At 51.1% G+C, this 19,399-nt stretch overlaps 1 protein-coding gene across 1 annotated transcript; it reads left to right on the top strand.

Moving 5' to 3' along the window:
* The first annotated feature begins 6,211 nt into the window (after positions 1-6,211).
* SH3BP4 (SH3 domain binding protein 4) lies at positions 6,212-17,594 on the top strand. Its single transcript, XM_061379192.1, has 4 exons — positions 6,212-6,452; positions 7,833-10,195; positions 16,725-16,913; positions 17,262-17,594. The coding sequence occupies exons 1-4, from the start codon at positions 6,335-6,337 to the stop codon at positions 17,484-17,486; spliced, it is 2,895 nt and encodes a 964-aa protein (XP_061235176.1). The 5' UTR covers positions 6,212-6,334; the 3' UTR covers positions 17,487-17,594.
* Positions 17,595-19,399: the final 1,805 nt, after the last annotated feature.

Genomic DNA, 19,399 nt, shown 5'->3' with positions numbered 1-19,399 from the left:
TGAGTGGAAGGTGATGGAGGCAGGGTTCTGAAGCACTGATGCAGTTAAAGCTCAGTCATCATCTCCACTTGGGTGAAGCACAGCTTTTCTGGGACTCATTGCTTCAGCTTTTGACAGCTCTTGAAGTCCAAATTAGCATCTATATGATCTAAGGAAGGAGGTACTGCCAGGACTGTGGCCCTGAGGGTAGCAGGATAATGAGTTCCTCCAGGGGTTTTCTCAATGAAAGCCTTGTACCACGCTTCCAGTTTTCATTGCCCTGCTTAATTTGATGTCTTGAGATGGGGAGGAGGGGTTTGGGTGGCCCCTCTTAAGTGCATCAGGTGTTAATGAGATGGTTCTTGCAGCATCTCTGGAAGCAGGAAACCATTACCCCTCCTTTCCTTTTCCATGGTTGCCCTCAGTCTGCTCTTTGTGGATCTTGACCTGAGATCTTATTCTTGACCACGCATCTCTTCCATCACAGCACTGCATGGGGAGTAGTGTGTGTGCTTGTTCCTTGGTGATGTCGCTACATAGGGGCCACACCAGTGTTCATCCCTTTCCTCCATCAGCTGAGGGCATCCCAGAGCAGTGCTGGCAACAGCCAGAGGGCTTGTTGCAGTTTATCTGCTCCAGAGCAGATCATGCAGACATCTGTACCAGGATGGAGACCTGCATTTGGATGAACCCGCAGCTTACAAAAGAAAAGGTTTTCCTCCATTTCCAAGGCAGAGGATAGTGACTGTGAGCCACAGTGGGATGTGTGTTGTCAGACAAGACCATTTATGCTGCAGAACGCTTCTGGGACATGAAGTGCTGCAGGATGGATGGGAGGTCCTGATAGTTCTGCAAGCCCCTTCTTGTTTCCTAGAAAAGGGACTAAAAAATGACCTGTCTTCTGTTCTGGTGCATCACCAGCTCCAAGGCCCTTTCAGGGATGTGCATGAATTCACACTAACCCGTTCTTTCTGGTACAAAGAACTTGTGTTTTCTGTTGTCTTAATAGAATCAGCCAGGTTGGAAAAGCCCTTTAAGCTCATTCAGTCCAGCCACTCCCCAGCACTGCCAAGGCCACCATTAACCCATGGTACTGAGGCCTCATCTCCATGGTGTGTGAACACTTGCAGGGATGGTGACTCCAGCCCTGCCCTGGGCAGCCTGTTCCAACGCCTGAGCACCCTCTGGGGAAGGAATTGTTCCTCAGCTCCATCTAAACCTGCCCTGGTGCAGCCTGGGGCCGTTTCCTCTTGTCCCATCACTGTTAAGGAGCAGTTCACCTTCGGTTGGGGGGTTGGAGTTCTTTGAGGGATGGGGTGGTTGTTTTTGTGTGTTAAGATGAAAGCATTGGCTTGGGAAACCCAAGTGGTGAAGTAGGAGGAAAGGAGGAGATAAGCGACTGATGAGGTCAGGAATCACTGAAGTATGAGGCACTGCTGGCATCAGATGTGCAAAAAACAGTGGGGTTGCACCAGTTGAGGTTGGGTCTGTGCTGATGGTGCCAATGTAGAGGATCGTGTTTTTCACATGTGCTGGAAGATCTGTTAATACAAGCATGGGAAAAGCAAGCAAATCTTTACATTGGCAGCTCATTTGCTGCTGGTCAAAGGACATTGAGTACCTTCAGCCCAATGGTCAAGGTAGTGTTGGAGCATGGTCATGGGGAAGCCCTTGAAGGGCAAAGCGAAGTTCCTGAATGAGATTGCTGAAATTTGGCCCCAAAAGCCTTCTTTAGGAGGCCATTGCCCATTGCAGTGACAGCATCTGATTGGTGGTGGTGCTCCCAGGTACATCTTCTGGATGTCCTTCAGGGCTGGGGTGTGCCCTGCATTTCCAGGGGTCCCTTCTGTGCCTGCTTCCATGGTCTGGAGTTACTGATGGTTTTGTGTGTGATAAAAGCTTATGATTTTCAGTCAGTTCATTATGTGGGATGAGTGAGCTCTGTGGGTAGCGCTGTGGCTCTGGGAAATGAACTTGCAGCTACAAGAAACTGGATTCTTTTGTGTTTAAGCAGAGATGACTGTTTTTACAAGAAACACCCAAACGCACTTCTGTGTTTGTAGAAAAGCTGGAGGAGCTTGACTTTGGAGGAGGAAAAGGCACATTAAAAGCCATAAGCAGCAAGTGCCTGGAGTTGGTCTTAGCTTTGGTATGGGAAGATGATGATGAGGGATGGATTTGGAGCTCTTCTCTTCCCACCTTGTGGCCAAGGGTAGATGGAGGATTGTCCCTGCACTTGTACCACTTGAGGGGCTTACTCTGCATCACTTGGGGAGAGCAGGCACACAGGGATGTAGGTAGTGTGAGGCTGACCCATTTACGTCATGGTGGCTCCTGCTCCTATTGCTTCCCTTGGACATTCGTGTGCTGAGGTGGGATGGAGCCTGCAGCTCCAGGGATGGTTGGGAGGTGTGGGATGAGCCGGAATGTCCATCAGTGCTCCGCACCTCCCTTTGCTGTGTACTGCCCTAGCTTTGGCTGCACATTGGAAGGACCTGGCTCCATCTCCAGCCTCGATGGTGCTTGGTACTGCCCAGAGCTCCTAAGCCTCCAGGGTGTTATCAGCCCAAATTCTTGGCAGTCAGGGGTTTTCCATCACTGAGGCTCTTGGGAGGGGTTCTTTCCCACCTAAGTTGGGCTGCAGCCAGTGCTTGCTGGAGAAGACCTGCCCTTGGCCAGCAGCAGCTGCTGGGCTAGGGCTTTGATTTATAGCTCGGTATCCAGGCAGTACCATGATCCCATCAGTACCAGCTTGGCACGATGGATGGATTTGGGAGCATTGGAGAGGATGGGTCTCTGCTGCTGGCACCACCCTTGGCTCTCAGGGGGGTCCCCCATGGTCTGTGGTAGAGAGGAGATTTGGCATCCTCGCTGCTCCCCAGCTTGCTCCCTCCCAACAGCATCTCTGTCCCTTGCAAAGTACCCAGCCTCTCTGCAAGAGGAGCATGGCTAGGCCTGCGTGTCCCATCTGTCCCTTCCTAAAAGCCTTATTCATAGCCCCAGCTAATGCAGGGTTAAATCCATGCTTGGCAAGTCCCTGCTGATGACAGCTCTGCTGTTCCCCTGGTGGATGACTCACAGGATGGGCATCCTCGTGATGTCCCTGGAGAGCAGGCACCAAGCAGGTGGGGAGGGGAGGTGAAGCAGCCTCTGTGTCACCCCACAGAGGAGCAACACGTGTCCAGAGAGAATCCCTGCTGCCATCATACCAAGGGCAGCACCATCCCTGCTGCTCCCGTGCCCTGGGAAGCTGGTGAGGGTTTGCAGGGTGCCAGCCAGTAGCTATGAGAATGGGCTCATTGGAGCTTCCCTAAAGCTTTGCCTGTCCTTCCACAAAGCCTATTTCAGGATCTTGGAAAGAACAGTGACTTAGCTGGCACCAAGGGGTGTAACCACGATGGAGCCCTGCATCCATACTGCCTGTTGGTGGGGGAAGGATGCAGCAGGTCCTCCTGGCTTGTGTGTTTGTATTTTGCCTACAAGAAACCTGGATAGGGACTGTTTTTTTCCTAGCCTATATTTAATCCTAGTCAGTATTCCCAGTGCTTTCAGAGGAGTTTGCAGGCCATTGTCTTAGTGGCTGCAGAAGTGATTTCTAAGCAAATCTTCCCCTGTCCACCCTTGTTCCTCCCCCCCATCCTGCTTCTGAGTGTCCCTGTTTATTCTCCTATAGCCTCAGTTTAAAGTCTGGCTGCTTACCTGTCCTGCCTCTACATTCAGAAACGTCTTGGTTCTGTCAGCTCCAAAACACAGCTTCCACCCCACATCCAGCCATGCACCCCCATCCTTTCATATGTGAGAGCATTGCTCCATCCCGAGCAGACTGAGATGCAGCCAAGCTCCTGCTTTTGGGAAAGGAAATACCTTTTCATACTGGCTCATTTTGATGTATGTTCTTGTTGCTTTTGGAGAGGTGTGGGTAGAGGGGGATATTTCCCAGCTGTTGCTCCACAGAACCACATCTGTCAGGCCCTTAGCATAAAGATTCCCATAGAATTCTACAGTTAGAGGAAGGGGATGCATCCCTGCAAATGCCAGGCACTGTGGGGCTTGTGGGTTTGTCAGTGCACGGCTGCAGTGATTGATGGCAATGTTAGTTAATGCTGGGTTATGAGGCAGGTCTTTATATTCATGGCTTGCACTGTGATTGACAGGGGAAATCACCTACCTGTGGCTGGTTTCTGCCTTGCCTCGTGCAGTGCTTACCAAGCTGAGGTCACCTTTGGGCTGTTGAGGTGTTTCTGGGGTTTTATCACAGGGTTGTGATAAAACCAGGGTTGTTTTTATCACAGGCGTTGCTAAAATGGGTGAAAACTTGGCCACTTGAGCTATGTCTGCAGTGACGATGCTGAACCCCTTGTGCCTGTGTAGCTGGGGTGGGTTTGAACCCTGCAGCTGAGGGTTGGAGGGACCTACAAGAGCCCATGTCGGGTCTGCAGGATCTCTTTAGGGGGAGTCAGGAAGTGTTGAGTAAGTGCTTAGTAAGCATTTAGTAAGTATTTAGTAGCATTTCCAGGCCTTCATCTGCCCCCTCAACAACTTGCAGTTCCAATCAGTGCTTTGCACTGATGAGGAGCAAGCCCCTGCCTGTGGTGCAGGGCAGTTCCAAGCCCCCCTGTCTTACCTGCTCTGATAAGACTTGTCTCAAAGCCTGGTTTCTGTGTATTTAATGCCTGCCAAGCCCTCTCCCCTCCCAGCAGGACCTGAAATAATGCTCTTCTCAAAGAGAAAAGCATTTCCACACAAGTTCTCCCTTCCCTTTTCTGGCTGGAGCCCGGTGCATCCCTTCCAGCTACCCGCATTCCCAGCATACCAGTGCCGGGGGATGGTTTGGGAAGCATTTCAAGCAGGCTGGAGTATCTCCTGCTCAGGCTTTCCCCTGCGGATTTCCTCTTACAGCATTCCAGAAAAGGGCACCAAATCCTCCAGGGCTTCTGTGCTGGAGGAGAGAGCCCCACTAGGTTAGAAACAGCCTTACAAGTGGTGCTTGACTTCCCCTTCCCATTGGCTCTGTACTCCTACCTAAGGAACATAAGTTTAGGGGCGATTTTCTGCTTGATTTAACTGTCAAGATGAGGGATTTAAGGGGGGGGCGGGGGGAGAGAAAGGAAAAACAGCATTGGGAGTGACACCAGCTGAGGTCTTACCAGCGCTTGCATCAGCCACAGCATTGGCAGTCCAAGTGCTGTGTGTTCTGCAGCAGTGGGAGATGGCTCAGGCTCAGCTCGCGTCTGGGATGCTCTGATGCAGCATTCCCCAGGGATGCTGGAAGTGCTTTTGGAAGCATTTCTAGAGGGAAAAAGGAGATAAACCCCCTCTATCTGTGTTTTTTCCTCAAGTAAAGCAGGGCAGTTGGTACAAGAAGGGATGTTTTTCTGCCTGGTCCATGCCTGGTTGGCTAGGATGCAGTAAAAGCCGGTCCTCATCCCAGGATATTCCAGTGTTGCAATGGGAGAGAGTGATGACCTGATTGAACATGCAAAAATCCACATCCTGTGGGCCTTCCACGCTCTAACCTCTGCCCTGGGCTCCCACAGCATCTGAGTGCTTGATGGCTTTATAAATATGTATTAGAGCAATGTAACGTGTAAGTGCCCTGAAAGCTCTTGTGAAGTAGGGAGAAGGACCAATTTACGAGCCTTGGAGCAACATAACCCCAAATAACTCTTACAGGCATGAGGGCTGCTTTGTACAGGATTGTAGCCAGCAGTAGTGTTGTGCAAGACCAGGCTGTCCTTGCTGTCCAAAGCCTGTACTGATTTGTAGGTGATGCTGTGCTTACTGTGACCACCCAGGTTATTGTTGTGGAGAACATGAGGATGTGAGAGCTGGGAGAAGAGAAGGCTCCTTAAGGGGAGACCTCAGAGCAGCTCCAGTGCCTGAAGGGGCTGCAGGAAGCCTGGAGAGGGGCTTTGGACAAGGGCCTGTAGGGACAGGCCAAGGGGAATGGCTTTAACCTGCCAGAACAGGGGAGACTGAGATGAGCTCTTAGGCAGAAGCTCTTCCCTGTGAGGGTGCTGAGGCGCTGGCACAGGGTGCCCAGAGAAACCGTGGCTGCCCCATCCCTGGCAGTGTTCAAGGCCAGGTTGGACACAAGGCTTGGAGCATCCTGCTCTAGTGGAAGGTGTCCCTGCCTGTGGCAGGGGTTGGGAATGGGTGAGCTTTGAGGTCCCTTCAACACGACCCAGTCCCGGATCTCCCGTACGGACCCCACAGGGTGGGTCCAGAGCCTTTGCTAACGCGCTGCACTCTGTTCCTCTCCCCAGGCTGGTTGCTGGCGGTGACGCCGGGTCCCTGCAGCCGGCTCTGCCCGCGGACGGGCCATGGCTCCCTAGTGCTCCCCGGCCGGGCGGCGATGGCGGCGCAGCGCATCCGAGCGGCCAACGCGGGCGCGCTGCCGCGGTGCAAGTCGGAGGGGACGCTCATCGACCTCGGCGAGGGCCTGGCCGAAACCAGCCTCTGCGATGTCAAAGGTGGGTCGGGGTCCCACGGGATGGGTGCGATGATGTCCCCGCTCCCCTGTGGTCCAGGACAGAGGTGATGGGGAAGCGCATCAAGTGCTGCTGCATCCATGAGGGCAAGGATGGGCTGGGACCGAGCACCAAAAGGTCCATCAGCTCAGACAAGTGACAGTACCAAGGTGTTCGTTTTCCTCTCCACTGGAGCTGGGAGCTTGCAGGTTGCTTGAATAATCTTTATTTCTTCCTTTTACTGCTGTTTCTCCAGCTGTATTTTACCTTACCCAGCAGAAAAGCTGTGTTCAGGGAAGAAGGGAGTTACTGCTCCCCTGGCAGAAATGCATCCCATGAAATAAATCCAGGTGGAAGTTAGCGTGAGCCGAGGGCCTTTAAAAGGAAACATGCACAGAAGTGATTGCTTTTGCTTGTGTAGCAAGAAGAAAGCGAACATCAAACAAATCTCACTGCAAATGAGATTGTTTTGAATGCAAAAATAGGAATTACTCATATTCTCCAAGGGGCTTGCTGGCTTCAGCACATCCCTGTTAACCCTGCTGCTGGTGTGCAGAGCTGTAGGGACATGGGGATGGCCACTTGTCTGATCCAAAGGGATGGGGAGACCAAAACACCCCATCCTGCAAACAGCTCTGGCTGCAGCGCTGAGTTCATGGTGGCTTCCTACAAAGGTGGCAAAAGAGTTTCAGAATGGAGTTGATGTTATGGTGAATAAATGTCCTCATGGCTTTGCTGGCCTGCTGCCAGGGAAGTGGGTTAATGATGGGCTGTTCAGGATGCGTACAAACTCTTCCCTTAATATATAAAAGAGGGGCTTTGGGCAAGGGATGTAGGGGACAGGACAAGGGGAATGGCTTTAACCTGCCAGAGTGATTCTGGGATTTAAGGGGTGCCTGCCATTCTAGCCTTTGCCTCTAGGAGCTTAGATCCCAGCATGCCAGGTGAAATGGAGAGCTGGTAGGAAGCAATTCCTACTCCTTCAAAACTCCCTCCAACACATGTAGTGCATCGTCTATCAGCGGTTCAGCAGGGCAGTGGGATGCTGGTGCCTCGTACAGGAGCCACTGCATGGGGCCTTGCATTGAGGGGAGGTTTGTTGCTAAGGCAAATGACTGCATCAGGAGCATAACAAGTTGCTGCTTCTCCTGTTCTGGCTCCCACTGCTCTTCCCAGCTGCATTAGTGCCTTTAGATCATGAACCCTTTGGGAAGAGGAACGTGGATGTATCAGAAGCACCAGAGGGAGAAGGAGGTTTGAGAGGTTGTAAAACCTTATTTCACTGCTTGAAACAGAGGGGATTCTGACCTGAAATAAATGATTGCAAGCAAGATGTGACTCTTGTGGATTGCTTACGGTGCTGTTTTCTCCTTGGCTTTGCAGTGCCTTCTCCAAGTGCCTTGCTGATCGACAATCCCACATGCTTTGGAAACGCAAAGGAAGTGATAGCAATCAAAGATTACTGCCCAACTAATTTCACCACTTTGAAGTTCTCCAAGGGGGACCACCTTTATGTCTTAGACACATCAGGAGGGGAGTGGTGGTATGCTCACAACACCACCGAAATGGGTTACATCCCTTCCTCCTACGTCCAGCCTGTAAACTACCGCAACTCTTCCTTAACGGATAGTGGGATGATAGACAATCTACTGGAGAGCCCTGACGAGGGGGTCAAGGAGTTAGACCTGCTTGGAGAGTGGACTGACGTGAAAAGGAACTCTGGAAAACCCTACAGTAACAACCCATTCTTGAATGGTGTCCAGACAAACCCGTTTCTGAATGGGAATCTGCAGACAGTGCCCAGCTCGGACAGAGAATCCAACTCCAACGTCACTGTTGACTTGCTGCTCTTTGACACGGGGACCCCTGCTTCAGCTGCTTCCAGTTTGGCTGCTAATAGCAGCCTGGGTAACGTCTTTGATGAGTTTCCCTCTACAACCAGACTGGATCTGGAGCAGCCAGTGAGAAGGGATAATCCCTTCTTCAGGAGTAAGCGCTCCTACAGCTTGTCCGAACTGTCCGTTCTTCAGGCCAAGTCGGATGCTCCAGCATCATCAGGGTTCTTCAGCGGTCTGAAGTCTCCCACCCCTGAGCAGTTCCAGAGCCGGGAGGACTTTAGGACAGCGTGGTTGAACCACAGGAAGCTGGCTCGGTCTTGCCATGACTTGGATTTGCTTGGTCAAAATCCTGGCTGGGGTCAGACGCAACCGGTGGAGACCAACATTGTCTGCAAGCTGGATAGCTCTGGTGGGGCCGTTCAGCTTCCAGACACCAACATCAGCATCCGTGTGCCTGAAGGCCACGTGTGCCCTGGGGAAACGCAGCAGATCTCCATGAAGGCAATGCTGGATCCACCGCTGGAGCTGAACAGTGACAAGTGCAGCACCATCAGCCCGGTCCTGCAGATCAAACTGAGCAACATGGAGGTGAAAACCTTCATCATCCTGGAGATGAAAGTGTCAGCAGAGGTCAAGAACGACATCATGAGCAAGAGCTTGGTAGGTCTGCAGTGCCTGCGGAGTGACATGAAAGAGGGGCCATACACACCAATGCAGCTGAGCTACTCCTATGGGGACACAATCCAGGTGCAGCTGGAGAACCTGGAGCCTTGCATGTACATCGCAGCTGTAGCCCAGGGGCAGAACATCCTTTACCCTTACACAGTTTGGGATTACATCAGCAAGAAGATCACGGTTGGTGTCTACGGCCCAAAACACATTCACCCCTCCTTTAAAACTGTCGTGGCCATGTTCGGGCACGAGTGTGCACCTAAGACTCTCCTGGTGAATGAGGTCACAAGACAGTCCCACAGTCCAGCTCCTGTTGCCCTCCAGCTCTGGGGGAAGCATCAGTTTGCTCTGTCCCGGCCTCAGGACCTCAAGCTCTGCATGTTTTCCAACATGACCAACTACGAGGTGAAAGCTAGCGAGCAAGCCAAGATTGTGCGGGGCTTCCAGATGAAGCTGGGCAAGGTCAGCCGCCTCATCTTCCCCATTGCATCCCTTGATCCCAATGAGCTCTCGGACTTCACGCTAAGGATACAGGTCAAGGATGACAAGGATGCCATTTTGACCCAGTTCTGCGTCCAGACCCCACAGCCACCTCCAAAAAGTGCCATCAAACCAACGGGGCAGAGGCGGTTCCTCAAAAAGAATGAGGTTGGGAAGATCATCCTTTCACCTTTGGCTGCCACCACCAAGTATCCAGTTTTTCAGGACCGGCCAGTGTTGAGCCTGAAGTATGGCAAGCTGCTGAAGACAGTGGTAAGGCAAAGCAAGAACCACTATTTGCTGGAGTACAAGAAAGGAGATGTCATAGCCCTCCTCAGTGAGGAGAAGATGAGGTTGAAAGGGCAGCTGTGGACCAAGGAGTGGTACATTGGCTACTACCAGGGGAAAATAGGTCTTGTACACACCAAAAACGTGCTCGTGGTTGGGAAGGTCAAGCCCAGCTACTTCTCTGGGCCGGATCTGACCACTAGCCTATTGCTTGAGCAGATCCTGAGGCCATGCAAGTTCCTGACCTACATCTACGCCTCTGTGAGGACTCTGCTCATGGAGAACCTCAGTAGCTGGAGGTCTTTTGCCGATGCTCTGGGGTACTTGAACTTGCCACTCACCTTCTTCTGCCGAGCGGAGCTGGACAGTGAGCCGGAGCGAGTGGCCTCTGTGTTGGAGAAGCTGAAGGAAGACTGCAACAACAGCGAGAACAAGGAGAGGAAGTCTTTCCAGAAGGAGCTGATGACGGTGAGTCTGGGGTCTGATGAGGGGATCTCAGTTCCCTGCTGGGGGATATGGACATTGCCTCACTCAGTCTATAGGAAATCAAGTCCATCTCTAAGGTCTTCCACAGCCAGGTGGAAGTTCAACCCTGTCACTGTGCATGTTGGTGGGCTGCTGCTTTAATGGCAGTAAATGGGGCTTGTGCTGGGTGAAATGCCATGGGGACATGTTGTGTGAGGGCAGGCAACAGGCTTGCTTTGGAAGGAAGCTTATCTGAAGCCCCTCAAGATCAAGGTGATTTTGGTCCCACATCTACTTGATTGATCCCATTCAATGATGGATGCTTGTAGGAGTCACTCAGGAGCTGGTGGTTTCCTCAGTCCCTGTGTCAAAGTGTGCATCAATAAGGAAATACTAGTGGAAAAGCTGTCTGCACTTGGGATCTGAATTTAACAGGCAATTTAGGTGATCTTATGTTTGGAAGTCAGCTTGGTTTTGGGCAACTAAAGTAGTAACTTGTGAATGATCTATTAGTTGACATACATTCTCATAAACCATACTGAGTAATTGAATGTAATGAGTAAAGTCATCAAAACTGAAGCCTGTTCGTGGCTCATTTGTGAACTGACAAAGGAGCTGTGTCACTTGATGAGCATTTGGTTCCAAGGTGTATGCCTGGCTCTAGTTGCCAGCTTCAAGAGAGCAGGAAGTTTAGGGTTGAAACCCTTCCCAGAAAGGGTTGTCAAGCACTGCCCCGTCTCTTTTTGGGTGGCAGGTAAACCCAAGGTACCTCTGAGCTGGGATGCTTTATATCCAGCTGTGACTCATGTTTGCAGACTGAAATGCATGGCTCACTTCTGTCCTGAAAAACATTTAGGGAAGTGCTGCCTCTGAGTATTTCTAGGATGCATTAGGAAATCTCTTACAAGAAATCACCTTCATGATCTTTTCTAGCATTTTACAGAAACTGAGCCAAAGAAAATACAGGATGAAATGTCTGGAAGAGATTTGCAGCTCTCCTCTAAAAAGGCTGTCCTGTAGAAGCAGGATAACTGAGTTATAGGGAATTCTGTGGTTTAAGATGGCAACTGATTAAGGAATAGCAACAGCTTTATTTGGCGACGATGGGTGCAGGCAGCAGCAGTAAAATGATGTTGTGAGAAGGCAGCCTGGGTAAGGAGGACTGGGCCCCTCACTACCAGAGGGACATTGAGGTGTTGGAGCGGGGCCAGAGAAGGGCAATGGAGCTGGTGCAGGGCCTGGAGCACAAGTGTGATGGGGAACGGCTGAGGGACCTGGGGGGTTCAGTCTGGAGAAGAGAAGGCTCAGGGGAGACCTGATGGCTCCCTACAACTGCCTGACAGGAGGATGGAGCCAGGAGGGGCTGGGCTCTGCTCCCAAGGAACAAGGGATGGGACAAGAGGAAACAGCCTCAAGCTGCACCAGGGCAGGTTTAGATGCAGCTGAGGAACAATTCCTTCCCCAGAGGGTGCTCAGGCATTGGAACAGGCTGAACAGGGCAGGGCTGGAGTCACCGTTCCTTCACACCCCATGTAGATGAGGCCCTCAGTGCCATGGGTTAGTGGTGGCCTTGGCAGTGCTGGGGAACGGTTGGACTGGATGAGCTTAAAGGGCTTTTCCAACCTGGTTGATTCCATGCTTCTGTTTCATTTCCCAAAATTCCCTTAAATATAAGGGGGAAACCTGAGGCTGGAGTTTGAGGTGTGAGGTGTTACAAAGAGGATATAGTCCATCATTACTCATGGAAATACTGTCCAGCAAGTTCCCCGTGCCTGGGTACCACTTTGTGGCCCATGGGCATGTCAGGTGCCAGGTCATGCCACCACTGCTGCTTCTGTTGGTGGTTCTTCTTGCCATCATGTGAGGTTGTCTGTCTCCTTTCTGGGAGAGGAAAATACCCACTGTGGTAGTCAAGACTGGTGTCTGACCCCATGGTTTCCCTAAGGGAGGGTTTGTTGCTTTAATCATTAGCCTGAGTGAACAATGAGATGAAATCTGTGCTCCTCTTGCTGAATGCTCTCAAAGGCTTTGTGCTGTTTACCTTACCTGTAAGCATTCCTTTTATCTATTTCCTTTGTCTCCAGGGCCCCCAGATTGTCTATAGGTCATGGAAAATCTATGTCAGACCTCAGTGGGGAGAATAAGGGGAAGATAAAGCTCTTTGGGTACTCAGGGAACAGCTCCTTCAACGGGAGGGCTGTAAGCTGCAGGAAAACATCCTGCTCCCCAAGGGATGCCTGGAGTGCAGAGCTCCAGAGCAGGATTTATTTCCCTTGTTTGAATGGAGGCTAATCCCTAGTGTTGGCTTTGCTTGCTCTTCTTTGTGGGTCTGAGCCTGTCCATCAAGGATGAGCTCCCTTTCTGGTGGAAGATGCTGCTGCTTCTAAACCCCCTTGGTGCTGTCAAATTCTCCTGAACTTGGGGAGAAATGCAAGGTATTTTATTGTGTTTAAACCTGATTTGATTTGTAACAAAGGGACTTGCTTTCCGATGGCTGCTGGCAAGAACTGGTTGCACTAAGCTCTGATCTGACCATTCCTTGTCTCATCTCAAAGGGACTGTGAAGGGTGAAGTGGTGAGAGGAGGCTTATCTCCCTTGAGTGTTGAGTACACAGAACTGCAGTGGCAGAGCCATGCACCAGCTGCCAAGCATGGAAAAGCCTGATGATGGTGACTAGTTAATAAGTGACCTGCTTTTAATCATTACTGGTTTTAATAGAGCACCAGCAGTGCTTTGTGGAGGTAACTGGGGGAATGTTGCTCAGATATTAGCCTGGGCACTGATGCAAGAAGCAGCTGGGCCACCAGTAGCTGACCATGCAGTGACTGCACTACCCAGTCCTTCAGATGGACCTATGATGAGACAGAACAATTCTCTCTTTCTCTGCGTGTTTTTATAGAGCCACTCATTCATCATCTCTTTCCATCAGATGCTGCCATTGGGAAAAATATGGGTCTTCTGGGAATGCTGTTGGGCATGTCAGCAGGGAGCTGTGGTAATCAGGAACTCTTCTTCAGGCTACTTTTAAAGGTCATAGAGAAGATGATGTTGGGATCTTTTTCTCCCCATTCTTTTCTGTCACTTGCTCTGCATGCTGTTTGCCTTGTACTGAAAGATAATGCTTGTCCCTGGTGTGTGCAGGTCCCAGAAAGCTGCAGGCGAGCTTAAGCAGGGTGTCCATTGCTTGGACCTTGTTTTGGCACAGCAGAGCATGCCGACCAAGGTTGCTTATGTTGGGCCCCTCTTACTCCTCCATCCTAAAGCAGTCAGCTGGCTAATGGTAGTCCCTGTGCTGGATTTGAGTCCTGAGGGAAAGACTGACTCCTGCCCTTCTTCTGACTTCATGGGAACAAATCCCCATCACATGTATAGATCCTGGATGCTGCTTCCCTAAGGAGCCATGCTGCACCGTGCTGAAGACCCAAAAGAACTGGTATTTAAGATCATGTATAGTGCAGTATTTTGCACATGACTGGTGATTTCAAGGGTGCTTCAGCCAAAAGAAGGGAGTGAAAGAGATGCTTAATGCCTAAAGCAAGGGTTATTTTGGGAAGTGCTTGCACACAGCCAACTCCTGTATCCTGGAGAGGATGATGGAGATGGAAACCTGTGCATGAGCATCCTCTCCCCAGTGGGACTCACCAGCTGCTAGGGGTTATAGAGCCTTTCTCCCTGTGTTTAATGAGGTTCCAGGTGGGAGCTGTGTTGTGGTGCCAGCCTAGGCACGGTGCCTGCAGATGCAGGAGTGGACCATGAAGGTTGCAGTGATGGGTACAGGCAGGAGTTGGCCATGTATCTATAGGCAGTGTATGGAGCTTCCTTTACCTACTAGCCTGGCTTGCTTTCTTCCAGGTGCTGGTTTCCATTATTAGGGGACGGGAAATGGGATTCTGCATTTCAGAGCTGGGATGCAAATCCAGCCTCCCTTGGATGCCTTTTAAGTAGAGGCACTTCTACGCTGCTTTGAACTGGGATTTGAATATCAAACCACCTGCTTTACTTACCTGTCTGGTGGAGCTGGCTTGGAGCCCTTCTGAGGTTAATAAATGCTTTGGAGGGTGCTGGTGAGGCACAGCCCACATCACACCTCTGCAGGGAGCATGGCTGGGTATCGGGGGGGGGAATGAGGTGGCTGTTGCCCTGTTAATCCCAGTCAGTGCTTGCAGGAGAGCCCCATGTCTGCCCACATTCCATGGGGTTCTAGTGACAGGGGAGTAAGTTCTACCCAGGCTAAAAAGGCTGTGTTGCTGTTAACCACTACCCTTTGGCTCAGACCTTAGTGGCTTTGTCTCCTCCTTGTAGCCCGTCCCCACGTGGCTTTGGTGCTCTTCACATCTCCCATCACCTCTGCCCATTCTCCTGCCTGTTTTGCCCAGCCCACAATGTGCATGCTGAGCCTCCCCAGCTCAAATCATGGGGGACAAAGCAGAGGAAGGAGGTGGTTCTGTGGCCATCAGTAGGTTTCAGAGTTAACACTCACACTGCAGGGCGGGGAGCGATCCATCTCCTCCAGAACTGCTGCTTTGGGTCATTAGAGTGTCCCCAACTGCTTTGCTTGGTGGTGTTCTCTTGTTTATATTGAGCAGCAGAAGGAACAAGAGAATCTGTCTCCTGTAGCTTTATCCTTAACCCCAGCGATCCACCTGGCTCTTGGTGGCCTCTTCTGATGCCTCAGACCTGCTCAGCCTCTGGCAAGAGGTGGGAGTCGTCCATCTGCCTGGAAAGGCAGTTTTGAGGATGCTAAATCTTGCCCTTCCTTAGTATCATCCGGATCCTCTGCCTGCAGATGAGAAGGTGATGGATCCATGGGTTGGGTGGTGAGGAAGTGCTGCTGAGTAAGAACTTCTGGCACACAGGTGTGAGATCTAAATGCTGCTTAATGCCCTTAAAGAACGATGCTCTTTGAAATGCATTTTCCTTGCTTGCTTAACAAGAGGGTTTGTTACTTCATCTCACACAGGAAACCAGTGTAAGCACTTTGGAGGAGCAAACAAGCGCTGGGCTGCAGCTGTAATTAGAATGGAGCCCAGCTTTAAGCTGGAAGCAGATAAGGGAAAAATCAATGTGCATTTGCCTTGCAAATTGCTGGAGTGCTTTCAGATGTTCCCATCTTCCACCAAATGTCCCTGTGAGGATTTAACACTTGTTCTGCCCCAGAGCCAAACCCGCTGGGGTTTGCCCATAGCTCCATGGTGAAGGTATGAGTGGTGCTCCCAATAGGAACTAGCATGGTCCCTTGGTGCTTGGCATCCCTTGCGGGGCTGTCCCCTGCATCCCTGAGCTGTGCTTTGCTCTTCTGGAAGGGACACGTTGGAACACTGATGGGTGTGTTCACCCATCCCGAGTACACTGGTGCCACGACTCCAGATGTGGATGTAGGAAAACGAGGTATTCAGCAAATGAGCACCCAGGGCATGGTGTGGGATCTCTCTGCTTTAAAAAGGGGGATGCCATTTCCTTAATCCAAAACACCTTTCTGTAGGCACTTGAGGCTCGGGCTGGGATTTGCTCTGCTGAGGCTGTTGTGGTCCACAGGCTCTGGCAAAGGATGGGGGAGCCCTGGTGAGTGGGCTATTGATTGTGTTGGTCAGATCTTGTCCTCTGGGAATTGCTACTTAAACCCTTCCTTTCCTGGGCTGTGTTGTGTGGTTTATCCTATTTCACTTGGAGCAGATCTCTTAATGTTAATGGTTAGCTCCTCCCCTTGAGATAGGAGCTCTTATCCTCAAGACAACCCTGCTTTGTCATTTCTTTCCCTGGCTAAGTCATTGCCAGCTGGAAAACCAGGACTGCTGCTGTTCCTCTTCCTCCACTTCTTCCAAACCATGCAGAAAAATCTCAGCTTTTAGGTCCATAAATGATGGAGAAGGAGGAAGATTCTGAACTGGCATGGGGAGGCAGAGGAGCAGTGCGAAGAGCAAGAACAGCCCAAGCCAAGCCATGGTCCTGTACTGCTCTTAACTGGCCCTTTGCTTGGGTCTCACCCCAGCCCATCTCCTCCCCAAGGCTGATCATAGTGTAGAATCCCAGACTGGTTTGGGTTGGAAAGGACCTTAAAGCTCATCCAGTTCCAACCACCTGTGATACCTTCCAGTAGACCAGGCTGATCCAAGCCCCAGTTTCTTCAGCCTGGACCTTTGTCCAGGTCCCATCCCAAAGTGTTCTGGTTGGCTCATACCCACTGATGATGCTCTTCTGTGCTTGGGGAGAGAAGCTGCATGGACTGTGCTGGATTAATTACATTGATTAAAGGCATCTGTTCCTCTTAGCCCCTGGGATGCTTTAAACTGCTTATGGTGGCGCCTGAACATCTGGAGGGGTTGCCTGGAAAATGAGGCTGGGGTATGGTGCTCCATTCCATTAATGGGATTACCCTTCTGAGGAGCCTGGTGGCCTCATTTCACCAGCTGCTGCTCCAGAGGGGGTGGGAGGCTTTAGAGTGGCTTCTCAATGGACTTCTTCCCTGCATGGTTCCCTTCCTATTCCCGCTTTCCTTGACTCTCTCAGTTGGTTCTCACCCCTGTCCTTCAGGCCCTGCTGAAGATGGACTGCCAGGGGCTGGTGGTGCGGCTCATCCAGGACTTCGTGCTGCTCACCACAGCCGTGGAGGTGGCCCAGCGCTGGAGGGAGCTGGCTGAGAAGCTCACCAAGGTCTCCAAGCAGCAGATGGATGCGTACGAGGCCCCGCACCGGGACAAGACAGGGACAGTGGACAGCGAGGTGAGAGTGATGGAGCTTGGTCTCCATCCTTGGGTTGCAGGTACCTTCAGAGCGTGTTCTGCTGGAGCACCTTTGGGGGATAAGAGGGATTTGGGGATGGTGGAGAAGTTTTGGGGTATTCCTAGGAATGTGCTTGTTCTGGGATAGGGGTGCATTGGGTGTGCATTGGTTGATGCTTTCCAGCCAGCCTCTGCTCTGATCTGCTCCCTCTCTGCCCTGTGTCCCTGGAAGTGCTCACAAACCATGTAGACAAGGCTGTCAGTGACACGTTAGTGGTGGCCATGGCTGGACTTGATGATCTTAAAGGTCTTTTACAATGCGGTTGAGTCTCTGGTTCTCCGACCACAGGCCATGTGGAAGCCAGCGTACGACTTCCTTCTCACCTGGAGCAGCCAGATGGGCGACAGCTATCGCGACGTGATCCAGGAGCTGCACACTGGGCTAGACAAGATGAAGAACCCCATCACTAAGCGCTGGAAGCACCTCACTGGCACCCTGATCCTCGTCAACTCTTTGGACATGCTGCGAGCAGCTGCCTTCAGCCCACAGGACCATGAGGACTTTGCCATCTAGGTCCTGCAGCGCTGGTTTTGTCCGTATCTCCTTTGCTGGGGTGTTTATCCTGTGCTTTCCCCACCTTCTTTTTTAAGCAGTTGACTAAAAAGAGATGGAGGTTGTTGCTTTTCTCCACCAGGACTGGAAATCAGCAGGAGACATCCCTCCTTGATGGGAAGGCATCCATCAGGGAACGGCTTTTCCTATGGCATAGCTACCACTTGTTTCTTACTAAAAAACTTCCAAGGTGGGGAGGGACATGAGAGAGATCCCATTTTTTAGGCATTTACAAATAAAAGTCTACTTTTTGTAACAATCAGGAAAGGCTGGAACCACTTGGGGGGGGGGGAGGGGGGCTGTGTCTGGTTTTTACACTGTAGAAACCCCTTTTAAAGCATTTTGGAGCTGAATGTGAGTCGTGTAAATGTGTCTTTCGAAGAGACAGCACAGTCAATGCCCACGGGCAGGCTGCCAGGCAGTGAAGCACGATTGAAGCTCAGGATGTCCTCAGCCCAACAGCATCTTCCACCAAAAACGGTTTATTTCAACAGGGAATGTTTAAGTGCTCACACACCGTGTAGACGAGGCCCTCAGTGCCATGGGTTAGTGGTGGCCTTGGCAGTGCTGGGGAATGGTTGGACTGGATGAGCTTAAAGGGCTCTTCCAACCTGGTTGATCTGTGATTCTCCGATTTCAGGTTTTGTTCTCAATTTCATTATTTCTGTTTGATTTGCATGTCTGCAAATCCATGTTTTCTTATGGCAGGGGTTGGAACTGGATGGTCTTAAAGTCCTTTCCAACCCAAACCAGTCTGGGATTCAGGGGTGCTCTGGTCATGTTCCTCTTTGCTCCTACCTGGTCTGGGAAAGAAGGGCACCAGTCTCTGATTTAGGCTGACTGACTCCCTTTTAGCACTTCAACTTCCAAGGAAGGATTTGGCTGCTTTTTCCCCTTGGGCCAATGAATGAAAGGAACCAACTCCTTCAGCACCAGTCCCCTTGCAAGTGCATTCACACCACTTCCTCCTCTGCTTCAGCCAGCACAACGGAATGATCATCTCACAGCAGCTCAGCATTAATGACTGAAGATGGTGTGTTAGAAGGGGAGAGGGAAGGAAAGTCACCTCTGGGTTATCAGTGTCTGTACAGAAGAGCTGGTTTATCCATGAGGTTTGCTTTGTCCTCGCCAATGCTTGGTGTCTGCACATCCAGCTCAGTTTGCGATGAGAACCAGCGCCTGATTAAAAGCCCTGGAGCTCTGTGGGCATCTATTTCCATCCCTAGAAATCCCCACTGAAAAGCAATTGCTTTGCTTCCTTTCCAGCTCTTAATTAAATGCTCGTCTTGGATGAGCTGCTGTCAGGATACCCCTGTTTTGCAACAGGAGGAGCTGATCACAAGTGCTTAGAGGAGAGGAGGTGGTTCAAGGGCTGCTCATAGGTTTGCCTCTTAGGGCAGGTTTCTTTGTCACCAAAGTCTAACCAAAGTTTCCTTGTCTGCTGGACCCTTTTGCATCTTAATATCCCAAAGCCACCTTCTTCAGGCCTGATCCCTTGGAAAACATGGGCTTGAATGACTGTAAATGGATGGAGGTGGTGTTCATCCCATCATGCGTTCCCAGGGTGACCCTCTCAAGCCTCCTGTTGGAAGCCCTTTGTTCTCATAACAGGCTTTACACAGAGCATCCCCTGGGGCTCACCTCTTAATCCACTGGTGAAATCCATGGACTTTCAAGCTACAGGTGACACATTTAGTCTTCTTCATTATAACGGAGGGGAGGAGTGGGGGGTGTAGGAAGGCAAGCTGTAAAGGCATGCTTTTCCCAAAGGCTGTGTGTAGAGAAGTCTGGCCAAAACCCAAGCAAGCTTCACTCACTGAGCAGTCAAGGGGTGACTGATGGTTTGATTTGGGGTGAAAGGACCCTGATGTCCT

Source organism: Neopsephotus bourkii, unplaced genomic scaffold (genome assembly GCF_033783945.1).
Source record: "Neopsephotus bourkii isolate Nb327-2 ecotype Australia unplaced genomic scaffold, CSIRO-AGI_Nbou_v1 NB_1768, whole genome shotgun sequence".
NCBI classification, from domain to species: domain Eukaryota; kingdom Metazoa; phylum Chordata; class Aves; order Psittaciformes; family Psittacidae; genus Neopsephotus; species Neopsephotus bourkii.
The sequence above is the reverse complement of the archived record's forward strand: the minus strand, read 5'-3'. Positions and strand labels throughout refer to the sequence as shown.

What these genes read in the sequence shown, in the direction of transcription:
- SH3BP4 (XM_061379192.1), top strand. Translation starts at nt 6,335, where the DNA reads ATGGCGGCGCAGCGCATCCGAGCGGCCAACGCGGGCGCGCTGCCGCGG. An exon ending in TCCAGAAGGAGCTGATGACG is followed by an intron (nt 10,196 to 16,724) that starts GTGAGTCTGGGG and finishes CCTGTCCTTCAG; the next exon opens with GCCCTGCTGAAGATGGACTG. An exon ending in CAGGGACAGTGGACAGCGAG is followed by an intron (nt 16,914 to 17,261) that starts GTGAGAGTGATG and finishes CTCCGACCACAG; the next exon opens with GCCATGTGGAAGCCAGCGTA.